We start from the raw sequence: 22,704 nt of genomic DNA, 5'->3' as shown, positions 1-22,704 counted from the left end.
AAAGGGTCCAGTTACAGATTCAACCTGGACCATGTGGATCTGGATCATGTGGACCTGGACAATGTAGATCTGGATTATGTGGACCTGGACCATGTGGATCTGGATCATGTGGATCCGGATCGTTGTTGTTCCGGATCATTGTGGATCCAGATCAATGCGGACCTGGATCATTGTGGATCCGGATCTGGTCCTCTGGTCCTGGTCCTCTTTTTCTGGTCCTGGTCCTGGTCCTCTGGTCCTGGTCCTCATGTCCAGGTCCTGGTCCTCTGGTCTTGGTCCTCTCTTCCGGTTCCTGGCCCTCTGGTCCTCTTTTCCAGGTCCTGGTCCTCTGGTCCTGGTCCTCTTGTCCAGGTCCTGGTCCTCTGGTCCTGTTTTCCAGGTCCTGGTCCTCTGGTTCTGGTACAGGTCCTGGTCCTCTGGTCCTGGTCCTCTTGTCTAGGCCCTGGTCCTCTGGTTCTGGTCCTGGTCCTCTGGTCCTCTGGTCCTCTGGTTCTCTGGTCCTGGCCCTCTTGTCCAGGTCCTCTGGTCCTGGTCCTCTTTCCCAGGTCCTGGTCCTCTGGTACTGGTCCTGGTCCTCTTGTCCAGGTCCTGGTCCTCTGGTCCTGGTCCTTTGGTCCTCTTGTCCAGGTCCTGGTCCTCTGGTCCTGGTCCTGGTCCTGGTCCTCTGGTCCTCTTGTCCAGGTCCTTGTCCTCTGGTCCTGGTCCTCTGGTCCTCTTGTCCAGGTCCTGGTCCTCTTGTCCAGGTCCTGGTCCTCTGGTCCTGGTCCTGGTCCTCTGGTCCTCTTGTCCAGGTCCTGGTCCTCTGGTCCTGGTCCTCTGGTCCTCTTGTCCAGGTCCTGGTCCTCTGGTCCTGGTCCTCTGGTCCTGGTCCTGGTCCTGGTCCTCTGGTCCTCTTGTCCAGGTCCTGGTCCTCTGGTCCTGGTCCTCTGGTCCTCTTGTCCAGGTCCTGGTCCTCTGGTCCTCTTGTCCAGGTCCTGGTCCTCTGGTCCTGGTCCTCTGGTCCTCTTGTCCAGGTCCTGGTCCTCTGGTCCTGGTCCTGGTCCTCTGGTCCTCTGGTCCTGGTCCTCTGGTCCTCTGGTCCTGGTCCTCTGGTCCTCTTGTCCAGGTCCTGGTCCTCTGGTCCTCTTGTCCAGGTCCTGGTCCTTTGGTCCTGGTCCTTTGGTCCTCTTGTCCAGGTCCTGGTCCTCTGGTCCTGGTCCTCTGGTCCTCTAGTCCAGGTCCTGGTCCTCTGGTCCTGGTCCTCTGGTCCTCTTGTCCAGGTCCTGGTCCTCTGGTCCTCTTGTCCAGGTCCTGGTCCTCTGGTCCTGGTCCTCTGGTCCTCTTGTCCAGGTCCTGGTCCTCTGGTCCTCTTGTCCAGGTCCTGGTCCTCTGGTCCTCTTGTCCAGGTCCTGGTCCTCTGGTCCTGGTCCTTTGGTCCTCTTGTCCAGGTCCTGGTCCTCTGGTCCTCTGGTCCTGGTCCTCTGGTCCTCTGGTCCTGGTCCTCTGGTCCTCTTGTCCAGGTCCTGGTCCTTTGGTCCTGGTCCTTTGGTCCTCTTGTCCAGGTCCTGGTCCTCTGGTCCTGGTCCTCTGGTCCTCTAGTCCAGGTCCTGGTCCTCTGGTCCTGGTCCTCTGGTCCTCTTGTCCAGGTCCTGGTCCTCTGGTCCTCTTGTCCAGGTCCTGGTCCTCTGGTCCTGGTCCTCTGGTCCTCTTGTCCAGGTCCTGGTCCTCTGGTCCTGGTCCTCTGGTCCTCTTGTCCAGGTCCTGGTCCTCTGGTCCTCTTGTCCAGGTCCTGGTCCTCTGGTCCTGGTCCTTTGGTCCTCTTGTCCAGGTCCTGGTCCTCTGGTCCTCTGGTCCTCTGGTCCTGGTCCTCTGGTCCTCTGGTCCTGGTCCTCTGGTCCTCTTGTCCAGGTCCTGGTCCTTTGGTCCTGGTTCTTTGGTCCTCTTGTCCAGGTCCTGGTCCTCTGGTCCTGGTCCTCTGGTCCTCTAGTCCAGGTCCTGGTCCTCTGGTCCTGGTCCTCTGGTCCTCTTGTCCAGGTCCTGGTCCTCTGGTCCTCTTGTCCTCTTGTCCAGGTCCTGGTCCTCTGGTCCTCTGGTCCTCTTGTCCAGGTCCTGGTCCTCTGGTCCTGGTCCTCTGGTCCTCTTGTCCAGGTCCTGGTCCTCTGGTCCTGGTCCTCTGGTCCTCTAGTCCAGGTCCTGGTCCTCTGGTCCTGGTCCTCTGGTCGTCTTGTCCAGGTCCTGGTCCTCTGGTTCAGTTCCTGGTCTTTGACCTGATGAGCAGCGTTGCCATGGCGACCGCTCACACAGAGCTGACGCCAACGACACGAGTGACGGCCTCGTTATGAGACGCTTTAATTAAGCACTAATGAAGGAACACAAACACACAGCAGACACACAACTCACCTGTCCGCTGTCCTCACCTGAACTGTGTCCTCACCTGAACTGTGTCCTCACCTGTCCTCTGTCCTCACCTGTCCTCACCTGTCCTGTGTCCTCACCTGAACTCTGTCCTCACCTGAACTCTGTCCTCACCTGTCCTGTGTCCTCACCTGTCCTCTGTCCTCACCTGAACTCTGTCCTCACCTGTCCTCACCTGTCCTGTGTCCTCACCTGAACTCTGTCCTCACCTGAACTCTGTCCTCACCTGTCCTGTGTCCTCACCTGTCCTCTGTCCTCACCTGATCTCTGTCCTCACCTGTCCTCACCTGTCATCTGTCCTCACCTGTCATCTGTCCTCACCTGTCCTCACCAGTCCTCTGTCCTCACCTGAACTGTGTCCTCACCTGAACTGTGTCCTCACCTGTCCTGTGTCCTCACCTGAACTGTGTCCTCACCTGAACTGTGTCCTCACCTGTCCTCTGTCCTCACCTGTCCTGTGTCCTCACCTGTCCTCTGTCCTCACCTGAACTGTGTCCTCACCTGTCCTGTGTCCTCACCTGATCTCTGTCCTCACCTGTCCTCACCTGAACTGTGTCCTCACCTGTCCTGTGTCCTCACCTGATCTCTGTCCTCACCTGTCCTGTGTCCTCACCTGTCCTCTGTCCTCACCTGTCCTGTGTCCTCACCTGAACTGTGTCCTCACCTGTCCTGTGTCCTCACCTGTCCTCACCTGTCCTCTGTCCTCACCTGTCTTCTGTCCTCACCTGAACTCTGTCCTCACCTGTCCTCACCTGAACTGTGTCCTCACCTGTCCTGTGTCCTCACCTGATCTCTGTCCTCACCTGTCCTCACCTGTCATCTGTCCTCACCTGTCATCTGTCCTCACCTGTCCTCACCAGTCCTCTGTCCTCACCTGTCCTGTGTCCTCACCTGTCCTGTGTCCTCACCTGTCCTCACCTGTCCTGTGTCCTCACCTGTCCTCACCTGTCATCTGTCCTCACCTGTCCTCACCTGTCCTCTGTCCTCACCTGAACTGTGTCCTCACCTGTCCACTGTCCTCACCTGTCCTGTGTCCTCACCTGTCTTCTGTCCTCACCTGAACTCTGTCCTCACCTGTCCTCACCTGAACTGTGTCCTCACCTGTCCTGTGTCCTCACCTGAACTGTGTCCTCACCTGTCCTCTGTCCTCACCTGTCCTGTGTCCTCACCTGTCCTCTGTCCTCACCTGAACTGTGTCCTCACCTGTCCTGTGTCCTCACCTGATCTCTGTCCTCACCTGTCCTCACCTGTCCTGTGTCCTCACCGTTCCTCTGTCCTCACCTGTCCTCTGTCCTCACCTGTCCTCACCTGTCCTCTGTCCTCACCTGAACTGTGTCCTCACCTGTCCTGTGTCCTCACCTGATCTCTGTCCTCACCTGTCCTCACCTGTCCTCTGTCCTCACCTGTCTTCTGTCCTCACCTGAAGTCTGTCCTCACCTGTCCTCACCTGAACTGTGTCCTCACCTGTCCTGTGTCCTCACCTGTCCTCTGTCCTCACCTGAACTGTGTCCTCACCTGAACTGTGTCCTCACCTGTCCTGTGTCCTCACCTGAACTGTGTCCTCACCTGTCCTGTGTCCTCACCTGTCCTCTGTCCTCACCTGTCCTCACCTGTCCTCTGTCCTCACCTGAACTCTGTCCTCACCTGAACTCTGTCCTCACCTGTCCTGTGTCCTCACCTGTCCTCTGTCCTCACCTGATCTCTGTCCTCACCTGTCCTCACCTGTCATCTGTCCTCACCTGTCATCTGTCCTCACCTGTCCTCACCAGTCCTCTGTCCTCACCTGAACTGTGTCCTCACCTGAACTGTGTCCTCACCTGTCCTGTGTCCTCACCTGAACTGTGTCCTCACCTGAACTGTGTCCTCACCTGTCCTCTGTCCTCACCTGTCCTGTGTCCTCACCTGTCCTCTGTCCTCACCTGAACTGTGTCCTCACCTGTCCTGTGTCCTCACCTGATCTCTGTCCTCACCTGTCCTCACCTGAACTGTGTCCTCACCTGTCCTGTGTCCTCACCTGATCTCTGTCCTCACCTGTCCTGTGTCCTCACCTGTCCTCTGTCCTCACCTGTCCTGTGTCCTCACCTGAACTGTGTCCTCACCTGAACTGTGTCCTCACCTGTCTTCTGTCCTCACCTGAACTCTGTCCTCACCTGTCCTCACCTGAACTGTGTCCTCACCTGTCCTGTGTCCTCACCTGATCTCTGTCCTCACCTGTCCTCACCTGTCATCTGTCCTCACCTGTCATCTGTCCTCACCTGTCCTCACCAGTCCTCTGTCCTCACCTGTCCTGTGTCCTCACCTGTCCTCTGTCCTCACCTGTCCTCACCTGTCCTGTGTCCTCACCTGTCCTGTGTCCTCACCTGTCCTCACCTGTCATCTGTCCTCACCTGTCCTCACCTGTCCTCTGTCCTCACCTGAACTGTGTCCTCACCTGTCCACTGTCCTCACCTGTCCTGTGTCCTCACCTGTCTTCTGTCCTCACCTGAACTCTGTCCTCACCTGTCCTCACCTGAACTGTGTCCTCACCTGTCCTGTGTCCTCACCTGAACTGTGTCCTCACCTGTCCTCTGTCCTCACCTGTCCTGTGTCCTCACCTGTCCTCTGTCCTCACCTGAATTGTGTCCTCACCTGTCCTCTGTCCTCACCTGTCCTCACCTGTCCTGTGTCCTCACCTGTCCTCACCTGTCATCTGTCCTCACCTGTCCTCACCTGTCCTCTGTCCTCACCTGAACTGTGTCCTCACCTGTCCACTGTCCTCACCTGTCCTGTGTCCTCACCTGTCTTCTGTCCTCACCTGAACTCTGTCCTCACCTGTCCTCACCTGAACTGTGTCCTCACCTGTCCTGTGTCCTCACCTGAACTGTGTCCTCACCTGTCCTCTGTCCTCACCTGTCCTGTGTCCTCACCTGTCCTCTGTCCTCACCTGAACTGTGTCCTCACCTGTCCTGTGTCCTCACCTGAACTGTGTCCTCACCTGTCCTCTGTCCTCACCTGTCCTGTGTCCTCACCTGTCCTCTGTCCTCACCTGAACTGTGTCCTCACCTGTCCTGTGTCCTCACCTGATCTCTGTCCTCACCTGTCCTCACCTGTCCTGTGTCCTCACCGTTCCTCTGTCCTCACCTGTCCTCTGTCCTCACCTGAACTGTGTCCTCACCTGTCCTGTGTCCTCACCTGATCTCTGTCCTCACCTGTCCTCACCTGTCCTCTGTCCTCACCTGTCTTCTGTCCTCACCTGAACTCTGTCCTCACCTGTCCTCACCTGAACTGTGTCCTCACCTGTCCTGTGTCCTCACCTGTCCTCTGTCCTCACCTGAACTGTGTCCTCACCTGTCCTGTGTCCTCACCTGATCTCTGTCCTCACCTGTCCTCACCTGTCATCTGTCCTCACCTGTCCTCACCTGTCCTGTGTCCTCACCTGTCCTGTGTCCTCACCTGTCCTCTGTCCTCACCTGTCCTCACCTGTCATCTGTCCTCACCTGTCCTCACCTGTCCTCACCTGTCCTCACCTGTCATCTGTCCTCACCTGAACTGTGTCCTCACCTGTCCACTGTCCTCACCTGTCCTGTGTCCTCACCTGTCTTCTGTCCTCACCTGAACTCTGTCCTCACCTGTCCTCACCTGAACTGTGTCCTCACCTGTCCTCTGTCCTCACCTGTCCTGTGTCCTCACCTGAACTGTGTCCTCACCTGTCCTGTGTCCTCACCTGAACTGTGTCCTCACCTGTCCTGTGTCCTCAGCTGTCCTCTGTCCTCACCTGAACTGTGTCCTCACCTGTCTTCTGTCCTCACCTGAACTCTGTCCTCACCTGTCCTGTGTCCTCACCTGATCTCTGTCCTCACCTGTCCTCACCTGTCCTCTGTCCTCACCTGAACTGTGTCCTCACCTGTCCTGTGTCCTCAGCTGTCCTCTGTCCTCACCTGTCCTGTGTCCTCACCTGTCCTCTGTCCTCACCTGAACTGTGTCCTCACCTGTCTTCTGTCCTCACCTGAACTCTGTCCTCACCTGTCCTCACCTGAACTGTGTCCTCACCTGTCCTGTGTCTTCACCTGTCCTCTGTCCTCACCTGAACTGTGTCCTCACCTGTCTCAGGTTGTCCAACTCACTGGGACGACATTCGCTGTTGGACCAGCGCTGAAGTGGGTCAGGTGGTCAATGTGTCCTGCACCGACGTGTCCCAGCTGTTTGACAACAACCAAGGTAAAGCAAACCAGGTGGACCAGGTAAACCAGACCAGGTAAACCAGACCAGGTAGACCAGACCAGGTAAACCAGACCAGGTGGACAAGGTAAACCAGGTAAACCAGACCAGGTAGACCAGACCAGGTGGACCAGACCAGGTAAACCAGACCAGGTAGACCAGACCAGGTGGACCAGACCAGGTGGACCAGACCAGGTAAACCAGACCAGGTGGACCAGACCAGGTGGACAAGGTAAACCAGGTAAACCAGACCAGGTAGACCAGGTAGACCAGACCAGGTGGACCAGACCAGGTAAACCAGACCAGGTGGACCAGGTAGACCAGCCCAGGTGGACCAGGAAAACCATATCAGGTGGACCAGGTGGACCAGACCAGGTGAACAGATACAGGTGAAATGTCTAGAACTATCATTAGAAGTATAACTATAATTAGAAGTATAACTATAATTGTAAGTATAACTATAATTGTAAGTATAACTATAATTAGAAGTATAACTATAATTGTAAGTATAACTATCATTAGAAGTATAACTATAATTAGAAGTATAACTATAATTGTAAGTATAACTATAATTAGAAGTATAACTATAATTAGAAGTATAACTATAATTGTAAGTATAACTATAATTAGAAGTATAACTATAATTGTAAGTATAACTATCATTAGAAGTATAACTATAATTAGAAGTATAACTATAATTGTAAGTATAACTATAATTAGAAGTATAACTATAATTAGAAGTATAACTATAATTGTAAGTATAACTATAATTTTAAGTATAACTATAATTGTAAGTATAACTATAATTAGAAGTATAACTATAATTGTAAGTATAACTATAATTGTAAGTATAACTATAATTAGAAGTATAACTATAATTAGAAGTATAACTATCATTAGAAGTATAACTATAATTGTAAGTATAACTATAATTGTAAGTATAACTATAATTAGAAGTATAACTATAATTAGAAGTATAACTATAATTGTAAGTATAACTATAATTGTAAGTATAACTATAATTAGAAGTATAACTATAATTAGAAGTATAACTATAATTGTAAATATAACTATAATTGTAAGTATAACTATAATTGTAAGTATAACTATAATTAGAAGTATAACTATAATTGTAAGTATAACTATAATTAGAAGTATAACTATAATTAGAAGTATAACTATAATTGTAAGTATAACTATAATTAGAAGTATAACTACAATTGTAAGTATAACTATAATTAGAAGTATAACTATAATTGTAAGTATAACTATAATTAGAAGTATAACTATAATTAGAAGTATAACTATAATTGTAAGTATAACTATAATTAGAAGTATAACTATAATTAGAAGTATAACTATAATTGTAAGTATAACTATAATTAGAAGTATAACTATAATTGTAAGTATAACTATAATTGTAAGTATAACTATAATTAGAAGTATAACTATAATTAGAAGTATAACTATAATTAGAAGTATAACTATAATTGTAAGTATAACTATAATTAGAAGTATAACTATAATTAGAAGTATAACTACAATTGTAAGTATAACTATAATTAGAAGTATAACTATAATTGTAAGTATAACTACAATTGTAAGTATAACTACAATTGTAAGTATAACTATAATTGTAAGTATAACTATAATTAGAAGTATAACTATAATTGTAAGTATAACTATAATTGTAAGTATAACTATAATTGTAAGTATAACTATAATTGTAAGTATAACTATAATTGTAAGTATAACTACAATTGTAAGTATAACTATAATTGTAAGTATAACTACAATTGTAAGTATAACTACAATTGTAAGTATAACTATAATTGTAAGTATAACTATAATTAGAAGTATAACTACAATTGTAAGTATAACTATAATTAGAAGTATAACTATAATTGTAAGTATAACTATAATTAGAAGTATAACTATAATTGTAAGTATAACTATAATTGTAAGTATAACTATAATTAGAAGTATAACTATAATTGTAAGTATAACTATAATTAGAAGTATAACTATAATTGTAAGTATAACTATAATTGTAAGTATAACTATAATTAGAAGTATAACTATAATTGTAAGTATAACTATAATTGTAAGTATAACTATCATTAGAAGTATAACTATAATTGTAAGTATAACTATAATTGTAAGTATAACTATAATTAGAAGTATAACTATAACTGTAAGTATAACTATAATTGTAAGTATAACTATAATTAGAAGTATAACTATAATTGTAAGTATAACTATAATTGTAAGTATAACTATAATTAGAAATATAAGTATAATTAGAAGTATAACTATAATTAGAAGTATAACTATAATTGTAAGTATAACTATAATTAGAAGTATAACTATAATTGTAAATATAACTATAATTAGAAGTATAACTATAATTAGAAGTATAACTATAATTGTAAATATAACTATAATTAGAAGTATAACTATAATTAGAAGTATAACTATAATTAGAAGTATAACTATAATTAGAAGTATAACTATAATTGTAAATATAACTATAATTGTAAGTATAACTATAATTAGAAGTATAACTATAATTGTAAGTATAACTATAATTAGAAGTATAACTATAATTAGAAGTATAACTATCATTAGAAGTATAACTATAATTGTAAGTATAACTATAATTGTAAGTATAACTATAATTAGAAGTATAACTATAATTAGAAGTATAACTATAATTGTAAGTATAACTATAATTGTAAGTATAACTATAATTAGAAGTATAACTATAATTAGAAGTATAACTATAATTGTAAATATAACTATAATTGTAAGTATAACTATAATTAGAAGTATAACTATAATTGTAAGTATAACTATAATTGTAAGTATAACTATAATTAGAAGTATAACTATAATTGTAAGTATAACTACAATTGTAAGTATAACTATAATTAGAAGTATAACTATAATTGTAAGTATAACTATAATTAGAAGTATAACTATAATTGTAAGTATAACTATAATTGTAAGTATAACTATAATTAGAAGTATAACTATAATTGTAAGTATAACTATAATTAGAAGTATAACTACAATTGTAAGTATAACTATAATTGTAAGTATAACTATAATTAGAAGTATAACTATAATTAGAAGTATAACTATAATTAGAAGTATAACTATAATTGTAAGTATAACTATAATTAGAAGTATAACTATAATTGTAAGTATAACTATAATTAGAAGTATAACTATAATTAGAAGTATAACTATAATTAGAAGTATAACTATAATTGTAAGTATAACTATAATTAGAAGTATAACTATAATTGTAAGTATAACTATAATTGTAAGTATAACTATAATTAGAAGTATAACTATAATTGTAAGTATAACTATAATTGTAAGTATAACTATAATTAGAAGTATAACTATAATTGTAAGTATAACTATAATTGTAAGTATAACTATAATTAGAAGTATAACTATAATTGTAAGTATAACTATAATTGTAAGTATAACTATAATTAGAAATATAAGTATAATTAGAAGTATAACTATAATTAGAAGTATAACTATAATTGTAAGTATAACTATAATTAGAAGTATAACTATAATTAGAAGTATAACTATAATTAGAAGTATAACTATAATTGTAAATATAACTATAATTAGAAGTATAACTATAATTAGAAGTATAACTATAATTAGAAGTATAACTATAATTAGAAGTATAACTATAATTAGAAGTATAACTATAATTGTAAATATAACTATAATTAGAAGTATAACTATAATTAGAAGTATAACTATAATTAGAAGTATAACTATAATTGTAAATATAACTATAATTAGAAGTATAACTATAATTAGAAGTATAACTATAATTAGAAGTATAACTATAATTAGAAGTATAACTATAATTGTAAATATAACTATAATTAGAAGTATAACTATAATTAGAAGTATAACTATAATTAGAAGTATAACTATAATTGTAAGTATAACTATAATTAGAAGTATAACTATAATTGTAAATATAACTATAATTAGAAGTATAACTATAATTAGAAGTATAACTATAATTAGAAGTATAACTATAATTAGAAGTATAACTATAATTGTAAGTATAACTATAATTAGAAGTATAACTATAATTGTAAATATAACTATAATTAGAAGTATAACTATAATTAGAAGTATAACTATAATTAGAAGTATAACTATAATTGTAAATATAACTATAATTAGAAGTATAACTATAATTGTAAATATAACTATAATTAGAAGTATAACTATAATTGTAAATATAACTATAATTAGAAGTATAACTATAATTAGAAGTATAACTATAATTGTAAGTATAACTATGTTTATGTTTCTGTTTATCCATTTGGCAGATGCTTTTTTCCAAAGCGACTTACAGGGAAAACCAATTAAATCCCTCAATCAATCAAATTTTATTTATATAGCGCCAGATCACAAAAAAAGTTCTCTCATGACACTATATATAGAGTTGGTCCAAACCAGACTGAAGCCAATTTACAGAAACCAACAGAATCCTCCAGGAGCAAACACTAGTGATGGAGACAGTGGAAGGAAACAGGACCTTTAACAGCAGAAACCTGGAGCAGAACCAGACTGAGGAGGAGGGACGACTGACAGGAGCAGCTGGGGTTAAAGAGAGAGAGTAGAGAAGGGGAAAAAGAGAGAGAGACTGGGGGAGAGGGGGAGTAGGGGGGAGTAGGGGGAGACACATGGAGGCAGTTGAGGATAAGTGAGGGGTGATGATGAGGGGAGGAGAGAGGCAGGACCACCGCAGCAGGTCCAGAGATAATCCTGGATGAATCTGTGGTTATCCTGGGAAAAACCTTATTAGAATATTTAAAATGGAATGTTTGAAAGTGTTAGGACAGGAGGTGCTCTCGGAAGAGCTGGGTCTGCAGGAGCTTCTTGAAGATAGGCAGGGATGACTCTGTTCTTGTAGCACTTGGTAGAGCGTTCCACCAACGTGGAACGACCCATGAAAAGAGCCTGGATTGTCTTGTACAAGGTCTGGGGACCACCAGACTACGTTCCCCAGACGAGCGGAGTGGTCGTGGGGCGACATAAGCTTTTATTAGTGCACCTAAGTAGACAGGAGCAGACCCACGGAGGATTCTGTAGGCTAGGATTAAAGATTTGAATTTGATGTGGGCAGCTATGGGTAGACCAGTGGAACTCAATGAGTAAGGGGGTGACATGTGCCCTTTTAGGGTGAGTAAGGGGGTGACATGTGCCCTTTTAGGGTGAGTAAGGGGGGGACATGTGCCCTTTTAGGGTGAGTAAGGGGGTGACATGTGCCCTTTTAGGGTGAGTAAGGGGGGGACATGTGCCCTTTTAGGGGGAGTAAGGGGGGGACATGTGCCCTTTTAGGGTGAGTAAGGGGGGGACGTGCCCTTTTAGGGGGAGTAAGGGGGGGACATGTGCCCTTTTAGGGGGAGTAAGGGGGGGACATGTGCCCTTTTAGGGTGAGTAAGGGGGGGACATATGCCCTTTTAGGGTGAGTAAGGGGGTGACATGTGCCCTTTTAGGGTGAGTAAGGGGGGGACATGAGCCCTTTTAGGGGGAGTAAGGGGGTGACATGTGCCCTTTTAGGGTGAGTAAGGGGGGGACATGTGCCCTTTTAGGGTGAGTAAGGGGGGGACATGTGCCGTTTTAGGGTGAGTAAGGGGGTGACATGTGCCCTTTTAGGGTGAGTAAGGGGGGGACATGAGCCCTTTTAGGGGGAGTAAGGGGGTGACATGTGCCCTTTTAGGGTGAGTAAGGGGGGGACATGTGCCCTTTTAGGGTGAGTAAGGGGGTGACATGTGCCCTTTTAGGGTGAGTAAGGGGGGGACATGTGCCCTTTTAGGGTGAGTAAGGGGGTGACATGTGCCCTTTTAGGCTGATTGAAGACCAGACGCGCTGCTGCATTCTGGACCATCTGTAGTGGTTGGACAACACAAGCTGGGAGGCCCGTTAGAAGAGCACTGCAGTAGTCAAGGAGGAGATAACCATAGTCTGCACCAGGAGCTGGGTGGAGATAACCATAGTCTGCACCAGGAGCTGGGTGGAGATAACCATAGTCTGCACCAGGAGCTGGGTGGAGATAACCATAGTCTGCACCAGGAGCTGGGTGGAGATAACCATAGTCTGCACCAGGAGCTGGGTGGAGATAACCATAGTCTGCACCAGGAGCTGGGTGGCCTGTTGGGTTAGGTATGGCCTGATCTTTCTTAGGTTGAACAGAGTGAAACCACATGATCGGGTGACAGAGGCAACGTGATCTGTGAAGGTCAACTGATTATCAATCATGACTCCCAGGTTACGTACTCCACTGGTAGGAGCCAGAGGTATGGAGTCAATAGTGATGGAGATGTCCTACTGTATGGTTGGCTTAGCTGGGAAGAGCAGCAGTTCAGTTTTGGACAGGACAACTATACGATGAAACCGACCTGCTATCTGCAGATGTTTAGATTTAGACTTTTCACATTAAATGGTGAGAAGAAGGAGGAGTCCTTCAGTCTATCTGCAGATAATCCCGCCCTCTGTTATGACATGAAGGTCACCTGACAACAACAACAAAAACCACACCATAAAAAAACTCAGCGTTTTTTTTGTTTCCTGAAAAAAGTGTGTGTTTTTTTCCTCTGGTCTGCGTTTGCGTTGTCAGTGGTGGACCTGGGCCGGTTCAGGTCAACACAGATCATATTCTCACAGGAACTGAAGAAACACACATGAACGTTCCTCAGCTGCCCTGGGTCTGTCTTTTTTTCGGGGGGAGGGGGGGGGGCACATTGGGGGTGCATCAGTGACCCTTCAGACAGACCACCGGGTTGAGGTCAGCTGTAGAACAGTATGGGAGGCAGATGTCCACCTGTCCAACCTGATACCTGGGGTTCACAGGGAACTGGTTCATCTGAGCGTCACTACTGGGGGGGGGGTCATCAACAGAAGGCTCCGCATCAGGACCGATTCACTTTTATTTTTCAAAGAGAAAAAACAAACTGTTGTTGTGGAGTGGAACACAGGTGTGTGCAGTCGTATGGATCTACATGTACTTACAGAACCAGTCAGATGAAATTAGATCATTTCCCACAGAACAGTTCTGTACCACAGCACACTGGTGTGGACACACTGGTGGAACTGGTACCGTTTCATGACATACACTGAATGTACAGCAGCCATCTGCAGCAGAACCAGCCTCTGCAGAACACAAAGGGGAACAGAACACAGAACACAGAACAGAACAGAACAGAACAGAACACAGAACAGAACAGAACACAGAAACAGAAGCAGAGATATGTTTCTCTGTTCTGTTCTGTGTTCTGTTCTGTGTTCTGTTCTGTGTTCTGTGTTCTGTTCTGTGTTCTGTGTTCTGTTCTGTGTTCTGTTCTGTTCTGTTCTGTGTTCTGTTCTGTTCTGTTCTGTGTTCTGTTCTGTGTTCTGTTCTGTGTTCTGTTCTGTTCTGTGTTCTGTTCTGTTCTGTTCTGTGTTCTGTTCTGTTCTGTTCTGTTCTGTGTTCTGTTCTGTGTTCTGTTCTGTGTTCTGTTCTGTTCTGTGTTCTGTTCTGTGTTCTGTTCTGTGTTCTGTTCTGTTCTGTTCTGTGTTCTGTTCTGTTCTTTGTTCTGTTCTGTTCTTTGTTCTGTTCTGTTCTGTGTTCTGTTCTGTTCTTTGTTCTGTTCTGTTCTGTGTTCTGTTCTGTTCTTTGTTCTGTTCTGTTCTTTGTTCTGTTCTGTTCTGTGTTCTGTTCTGTTCTGTGTTCTGTTCTGTTCTTTGTTCTGTTCTGTTCTTTGTTCTGTTCTGTTCTGTGTTCTGTTCTGTTCTTTGTTCTGTTCTGTTCTGTGTTCTGTTCTGTTCTGTGTTCTGTTCTGTGTTCTGTTCTGTGTTCTGTGCTGTGTTCTGTTCTGTGTTCTGTTCTGTGTTCTGTTCTGTGTTCTGTTCTGTTCTGTGTTCTGTTCTGTGTTGTGTTCTGTGTTCTGTTCTGCTCTGTGTTCCGTTCTGTATGTGCACAGGCTCATATTTCTGCAGATGCCTGTGCGTTCCGTGTACGTTCTCCGTTCTCAGTTGTCGGAGGCGTAGGTCTGTTTCTCTGACCTCATAACTCACGGCGGGTGGAAGTGGAACCCTGTGGATTTGAGCCAGAACAAACTGAAATGGAAAATCAAAGAGTTCACAGCGGAGATGCGGAGGACGGAGGGAGGGAGTGGGCGGAGCTCCTTAAGCTCCCGGCCTCGACCGAACCGACGGGTCCGCCGGGCCCCGAGGCTCCGCCCACCACACAACCGGCAGAAACCTCCTACGACTCATCCACCGCCCACTGACATCTGCATCTGCAAACGTCCGCAGACACCGAGCATTCCACCCCAGGACACGCCCACACAAGGGCCCACATGGAGCCTGGACAGGAAACACACACACAAGTTTATATTCACAGATACAGGAGAGAGTCCCCACATGGAGCCTGGACAGGAAACAAATTCACACCATTCATCCTCTTCCTCTGATCTGGGGCCGGGTCACATGGGTAACAGTCTAAGCAGGGATGCCCAGACCCCTCCCTCTCCTCAGACTCCTCCTCCTGGTGGGACATGCCCAGAACACCTCCCCAGGGAGGAGTCCAGGAGAATCTGAACCAGATGTCTGATCCGCCTCAGCTGGTTCCTCTGGATGTGGAGGAGCAGCAGCGCTACTCTGAGCTCCTCCCACATGACTGAGCTCCTCCCCCTATCCCTAAGGGTGGACCCACCCACCCTACGGAGGAAACTCATTTGGACCGCTTGTATCCTGGATCTGGTCCTTTGGGTCCTGGATCTGGTCCTTTGGGCTCAGCTCCTTCTGAACCACAACAGACCCATACAAGCACTGCAGACGCTCCACCCCCCCACCTGTCAATCTGAACCTCCACCCCCCCACCTGTCAATCTGAACCGCCACCCACCCACCTGTCAATCTGAACCTCCATCCTTCCCTCACTGTGAACCAGACCCAGATACTGGACCTCCTCCACTTGGGGCAAAGACTCTCCACAGACCCACAGAGGGCAGACCACCTTTATCTGGTCCAGAACCATGGCCTCAGATTTGGAGGTGCTGATCCTCATCCCAGTCCAAACCGCCCCAGGACACGCTGAAGGTCTAGGTTCCATGAGGCCAACAGGACAACGTCATCTGCAAAAAGCAGAGCTGAAATCCTGTGGTCCCCAAACCGGACCCCCTCCGGCCCAAACCGGACCCCCTCCGGTCCCTGGCTGCACCTAGAAGTTCTGTCCATAAAAATTACGAACAGAACCGGTGCCACAGGGCAGTCCTGCAGGAGTCCCACATGCACCTGGAACAGGTCTGACTGACTGTGAACCAGACTCCTGCTTCGGTCATACAAGGACTGGACTGGCCTTAACAGAGGGCCCTGGACCCCATACTCCCAAAGCACCCCCCACAGGATACCACGAGGGACACAGTCCAACGCCTTCTCCAAATCCACAGAACACATGTGGACCGGTTGGGCGAACTCCCATGAACCCTCGAGCACCTGATGGAGAGTGTAGACCTGGTCCAGTGTTCCAGGACCGGGACCAAAACCACATTGTTCCTCCTGGATCCGAGGTTCGACTGTCAGTCAGATCCTCCTCTCCAGTACCTGGAACAGACTTTCCCCTGGAGGCTGAGGAGTGGGACCCCCTGTGGTTGGAGCACATCCTCCAGTCCCACTTTTTAAAAGGGGGGACCACCACCCCGGTCTACCAATCCAGAGGGACTGTCCCTAACTGCCACGCCATGTTACAGAGACGAGTCCACCAGGACAGTCCTGCACATCCTGAGACTGAAGGGACTCAGGGTGGACCTCATCCACCCCTGGTGCTCTGCCACCGAGGAGCTGTCCAACCACCTGGGTGATGGACCAGTCCACCTCTGAGACCTGGACCAGTCCACCTCTGAGACCTGGACCAGTCCACCTCTGAGACCTGGACCAGTCCACCTCTGAAACCTGGACCAGTCCACCTCTGAAACCTGGACCAGTCCACCTCTGAGACCTGGACCAGTCCACCTCTGAAACCTGGACCAGTCCACCTCTGAGACCTGGACCAGTCCACCTCTGAAACCTGGACCAGTCCACATCTGAGACCTGGACCAGTCCACCTCTGAAACCTGGACCAGTCCACCTCTGAAACCTGGACCAGTCCACATCTGAGACCTGGACCCGTCCACATCTGAGACCTGGACCAGTCCACCTCTGAAACCTGGACCAGTCCACCTCTGAAACCTGCTTCACACACACGTTTATGTTCACAGATACAGGAGAGAGTCCCCACACGGAGCCCAGACTTAACAAATTTCTGTTTTTTTTGTTTTTTTTAAAGTAATTCACATCTTTTTATCTGGAATGTTTGTAAATGTAAATTTTTTTTACACCAAAACAAAGAGAACATTTGACGTTGTCTATTTCTGGACTATTCTGTTCTTATTTGACTGGTCCGGCCCCTGCAGTAGAGTCTCTGAGCAGGGGTTGGTCTGTCCAGCTGTCAGTCTGTCTGTGGTGGGTGGGACCTTCAGAAGGGGGGTGTGGTCTGCTTTCCTGGGCGTTGGCTTCGTTCGGTCTCTGAGCCGCTCGTCCAAACTCTGTCTCTCATCAGGTTCCGTCTCCAGGTCGTGTACGGAGGACGGATGGTCTGACGTCCAGCCGGCGTACGAGGACGCCTGTGCGTTCGCGGAACACGAAGAAGACGATCCCCAGGTAAAGACCGCAGTGAAAGGATCGGTCCTCCTGTTGTCATGGTTACATCTTCTAAAACCTCTGTCCCGTCTCCTTCGGTTCCCAGACCACGTACTTCTCCAACTTCAGGCAGGTCTACACGGCCGGGTACGCCACGTCCCTGGCCTCCCTCATATCGGCCATCTTCGTCTTCGCGGCGTTCAGGTAAGACTGACGGAACCAAAGTCCAGGTGTAGAGGTGGAGGTGGTTCTGGAGCTGAAGCGGACTCTGAACCCACAGGAAGTTCCACTGCACCAGGAACTACATCCACATCAACCTGTTCCTGTCCTTCATCCTGAGGGCCAGCGCCGTCTTCATCAAAGACAGAGTCCTGTTCTCTGACGAGGACCTGGACCACTGCTTCATGTCCACGGTGAGGACCACACAGGGACTGCACAGGGACCACACAGGGACATGGACCACACAGGGACCACACATGGACCACATAGGGACCACACAGGGACATGGACCACACAGGGACCACACATGGACCACATAGGGACCACACAGGGACATGGACCACACATGGACCACACATGGACCACATAGGGACCACACAGGGACATGGACCACACATGGACCACACATGGACCACATAGGGACCACACAGGGACATGGACCACACATGGACCACACATGGACCACATAGGGACATGGACCACACAGGGACCACACAGGGACTGCACAGGGACCACACAGGGACATGGACCACACAGGGACCACACATGGACCACATAGGGACCACACAGGGACATGGACCACACATGGACCACATAGGGACCACATAGGGACATGGACCACACATGGACCACATAGGGACCACACAGGGACATGGACCACACATGGACCACATAGGGACCACACAGGGACATGGACCACACATGGACCACATAGGGACCACATAGGGACCACATAGGGACATAGACCATCTTGAAGTCCTCCTGACTCTTGGTTCTTGGTGTTCTCTGTGTTCTTGTTGTTCTCTGTGTTCTTGGTGTTCTCTGTGTTCTTGGTGTTCTTGATGTTCTTGGTCTCTGTGTTCTTGGTGTTCTTCATGTTCTTGGTGTTCTCTGTGTTCTTGGTGTTCTTCATGTTCTTGGTGTTCTTCATGTTCTTGGTGTTCTTGATGTTCTTGGTGTTCTCTGTGTTCTTGATGTTTTCTGTGTTCTTGATGTTATCTGTGTTCTTGATGTTCTTGATGTTTTCTGTGTTCTTGGTGTTCTCCGTGTTCTTGGTGTTCTCTGTGTTCTCTGTGTTCTATGTGTTCTTGGTGTTCTCTGTGTTCTTGGTTTTCTCTGTGTTCTTGGTGTTCTATGTGTTCTTGGTGTTCTCTGTGTTCTTGGTGTTCTATGTGTTCTTGGTGTTCTCTGTGTTCTCTGTGTTCTTGGTGTTCTCTGTGTTCTATGTGTTCTTGATGTTCTTGGTGTTCTCTGTGTTCTTGATGTTTTCTGTGTTCTTGATGTTATCTGTGTTCTTGATGTTCTTGATGTTTTCTGTGTTCTTGGTGTTCTCCGTGTTCTTGGTGTTCTCTGTGTTCTCTGTGTTCTATGTGTTCTTGGTGTTCTCTGTGTTCTTGGTTTTCTCTGTGTTCTTGGTGTTCTATGTGTTCTTGGTGTTCTCTGTGTTCTCTGTGTTCTCTGTGTTCTCTGTGTTCTTGGTGTTCTATGTGTTCTTGGTGTTCTCTGTGTTCTCTGTGTTCTTGGTGTTCTCTGTGTTCTATGTGTTCTTGGTGTTCTCTGTGTTCTTGGTTTTCTCTGTGTTCTTGGTGTTCTATGTGTTCTTGGTGTTCTCTGTGTTCTTGGTTTTCTCTGTGTTCTTGGTGTTCTATGTGTTCTTGGTGTTCTCTGTGTTCTCTGTGTTCTTGGTGTTCTCTGTGTTCTATGTGTTCTTGGTGTTCTCTGTGTTCTTGGTGTTCTCTGTGTTCTATGTGTTCTTGGTGTTCTCTGTGTTCTTGGTGTTCTCTGTGTTCTATGTGTTCTTGGTGTTCTCTGTGTTCTTGGTGTTCTCTGTGTTCTATGTGTTCTTGGTGTTCTTGGTGTTCTATGTGTTCTTGGTGTTCTCTGTGTTCTCTGTGTTCTTGGTGTTCTCTGTGTTCTATGTGTTCTTGGTGTTCTCTGTGTTCTTGGTGTTCTCTGTGTTCTATGTGTTCTTGGTGTTCTCTGTGTTCTTGGTGTTCTCTGTGTTCTATGTGTTCTTGGTGTTCTCTGTGTTCTTGGTGTTCTCTGTGTTCTTGGTGTTCTCTGTGTTCTATGTGTTCTTGGTGTTCTCTGTGTTCTTGGTGTTCTCTGTGTTCTTGGTGTTCTCTGTGTTCTATGTGTTCTCTGTGTTCTCTGTGTTCTTGGTGTTATCCCTGTTCTTGATGTTCTCTGTGTTCTTGGTGTTCTCTTGCTGTTCTTCATGTTCTCCTGGTGGTTCTCCAGCCCTCCTGTAAGGCGGCTGTGGCCTTCTTCCACTTCAGTATCCTGGCTAACTACTTCTGGCTGCTGGTGGAGGGGCTGTACCTGCAGACGCTGCTGGCACTCACCTTCGTCTTCCACAACAAGTTCTTCTGGTGCTACCTGCTGATCGGATGGGGTGGGTACACGTTCTGTCTGGTGGGTACACGTTCCGTCCGCTGTCTGCGTTCTGTGTTCTGCGTGGGTTCTCCATTCACTGTGGGTTCCTGTTTGTGCTTCAGGTCTGCCCACCTCCATCATCACAGCCTGGATCCTCAGCAGGAACTTCTACGACGACAGAGGGTGAGACGCACGGAAAACAACAAACAAACAAATACACACACAAACAAACACCTCCAAACATCGACTAGAACAGAGAACATCACAGAAGAACAGGATGATCTGTTGATTCTAACTGAACAGATGTAACACAGACTCTGACAACAGCAACAACAACAACAACAACAACAACAACAGCAACAACAACAACAACAACAGCAACAACAACAACAACAGCAACAGCAACAACAACAACAACAACAGCAACAACAACAACAACAACAACAACAGCAACAGCAACAACAACAACAACAGCAACAGCAACAACAACAACAACAACAGCAACAACAACAGCAACAACAACAACAACAACAGCAACAACAACAACAACAACAGCAACAACAACAACAACAGCAACAACAACAACAGCAACAGCAACAACAACAGCAACAACAACAGCAACAGCAACAACAACAACAACAGCAACAACAACAACAGCAACAGCAACAACAACAGCAACAACAACAGCAACAGCAACAACAACAACAACAGCAACAACAACAACAACAACAACAGCAACAACAACAACAACAACAACAACAACAACAACAACGAGTTAGTTTGGATTCCCCAAACTGAAGCAGAGGAGCAGAATGGCTCCATGGTTGGACTGTGTCTTCATCCTCCAGCTCAGATGGGTCATGCAGGCATGTGCACACATAGGCCCAAAGGGGGCTTGAGCCCCTGCCCTTTTTGCCTCGTAGAAAAATTGCCCTTTTTACTTAAAAAAAAAAAAAAAAAATTCCTGTTCTGCATAGGACTGTAAAAGAAAAGGGCTGTATAAAAACACCAGTTATCTAGCGTCTGCATTTCCTGGTAATAGTGCGTCATGGTTTTGTATGTGTGGAGTCTGATGACGCTTCTGTGACAGCTGTCTGTCACTGAGGGGCGGGGCTTCCCCATGCTGCACGCTCACATGCATGTACGGAGAGAGAGAGAGAGAGAGAGAGAGAGGGGGAGAGAAAGAGTAGTCCAGTCCGTGGTCACATGTCCAGTCTGTAGTTCCTGCACAGATCAGACTGGACAGTGGATTGACTTCAGCCTTTGTGTTTTACCCCCCCACACACACACACCATTAGTTGAATGTATTGAACTCCAGCAGAAACAGGAGAATCCTTCCCTGTTTGCTTTCACTGACAGTTTCCATTTGTTTCCAGATCTTCAGTGTTGGTGCGTTTGCTGCTGTGACTGTTTGTGCAGTAGAACAGGACAGTCCAACAGCAGTCCCAGTAGGACTGGTGTATGTGCAGACTGGACTAGTTTTACACATGACAGCTGCGTCCATGTGCACCTAGGGAAAATATCCTATTCTCCTCAGCTTATTAAAGTTTGGAAGTTCTGACTTGGGTTTGGGGAGTGGGTAAATGTTGTAGTTTGTTGTGAATCTAATCTCAGTGTCAGACTGTGTTGGCTCTGCTACGTCAACAGCTCATCCTGCAGATCCACATGTGGACTACAGTCCTGTAGACATGCAGCTGAACTACAGACTAAACACCACTGCTTTACAGCATTTATTTCTGTATTTTTGTCAGTGTTCAATGTTTCACAGTTGAATGTTCGTGTGTTACAGTCTTTATCTTCAACAGTGTATACCCTGATAATAAGACAATGTTTGATTGTTTTTTCAGAATTGCAGCTGAATCATGTCCTCCAAACCTCAGTATTATGAAACATTGTGACAATAATTTGTTGACACAACAGAAGCAGCAGCTGCCTCACTCACAGCGGCACAGTCCACACAGCTGTGTTGTCGTTGTTATCTGTGGATACTTTATTCATTTTACATTAAACCACATATTGTGTTATTAAGGCCTGACAAACATTTGGCGCACACATCCTGCCCTTTTGTGACTTTGAGCCCCTGCCCCTCTAGAATCCTGTGCACGGCCCTGGTGTCATGAACCCAGATGTGTCGTACTCAGTGTGAACAGTAGGTGGAGCTGTTTACATGGAAAACAAACAAAGGCTTTGAACTGCAACATGTGTCTGTAAACATCTGTAAACATCTGTAAACGACTGTAAACATCTGTAATCATCTGTAAACGATTGTAAACATCTGTAAACGACTGTAAACATCTGTAAACGATTGTAAACATCTGTAAACGACTGTAAATATCTGTAAACGACTAAAAACATCTGTAAACAACTGTAAACATCCGTAAACGATTGTAAACATCTGTAAACGACTGTAAACATCTGTAAACGACTAAAAACATCTGTAAACAACTGTAAACATCCGTAAACGACTGTAAACATCTGTAAACGACTAAAAACATCTGTAAACAACTGTAAACATCTGTAAACGACTGTAAACATCCGTAAACGACTGTAAACATCTGTAAACGACTAAAAACATCTGTAAACAACTGTAAACATCCGTAAACGACTGTAAACATCTGTAAACGACTAAAAACATCTGTAAACAACTGTAAACATCCGTAAACGACTGTAAACATCTGTAAACAACTGTAAACATCCGTAAACGACTGTAAACATCTGTAAACGACTAAAAACATCTGTAAACAACTGTAAACATCTGTAAACGACTGTAAACATCCGTAAACGACTGTAAACATCTGTAAACGAC

At 45.7% G+C, this 22,704-nt stretch overlaps 1 protein-coding gene across 1 annotated transcript in view; it reads left to right on the top strand.

Annotated features, from left to right (window-relative positions):
• The window catches only part of LOC115416745 (pituitary adenylate cyclase-activating polypeptide type I receptor-like), a 46,533-nt gene that overhangs the window by 8,874 nt on the left and 14,955 nt on the right, over nucleotides 1–22,704 (top strand). The window contains exons 3-8 of the mRNA XM_030130599.1: nucleotides 6,484–6,591; nucleotides 17,224–17,324; nucleotides 17,410–17,507; nucleotides 17,584–17,716; nucleotides 19,764–19,917; nucleotides 20,021–20,081. Coding sequence (XP_029986459.1) covers nucleotides 6,484–6,591; nucleotides 17,224–17,324; nucleotides 17,410–17,507; nucleotides 17,584–17,716; nucleotides 19,764–19,917; nucleotides 20,021–20,081 — 655 coding nt within the window. The remainder of the gene's footprint in view (nucleotides 1–6,483; nucleotides 6,592–17,223; nucleotides 17,325–17,409; nucleotides 17,508–17,583; nucleotides 17,717–19,763; nucleotides 19,918–20,020; nucleotides 20,082–22,704) is intronic.

Source organism: Sphaeramia orbicularis, unplaced genomic scaffold (genome assembly GCF_902148855.1).
Source record: "Sphaeramia orbicularis unplaced genomic scaffold, fSphaOr1.1, whole genome shotgun sequence".
NCBI classification, from domain to species: domain Eukaryota; kingdom Metazoa; phylum Chordata; class Actinopteri; order Kurtiformes; family Apogonidae; genus Sphaeramia; species Sphaeramia orbicularis.
The sequence above is the reverse complement of the archived record's forward strand: the minus strand, read 5'-3'. Positions and strand labels throughout refer to the sequence as shown.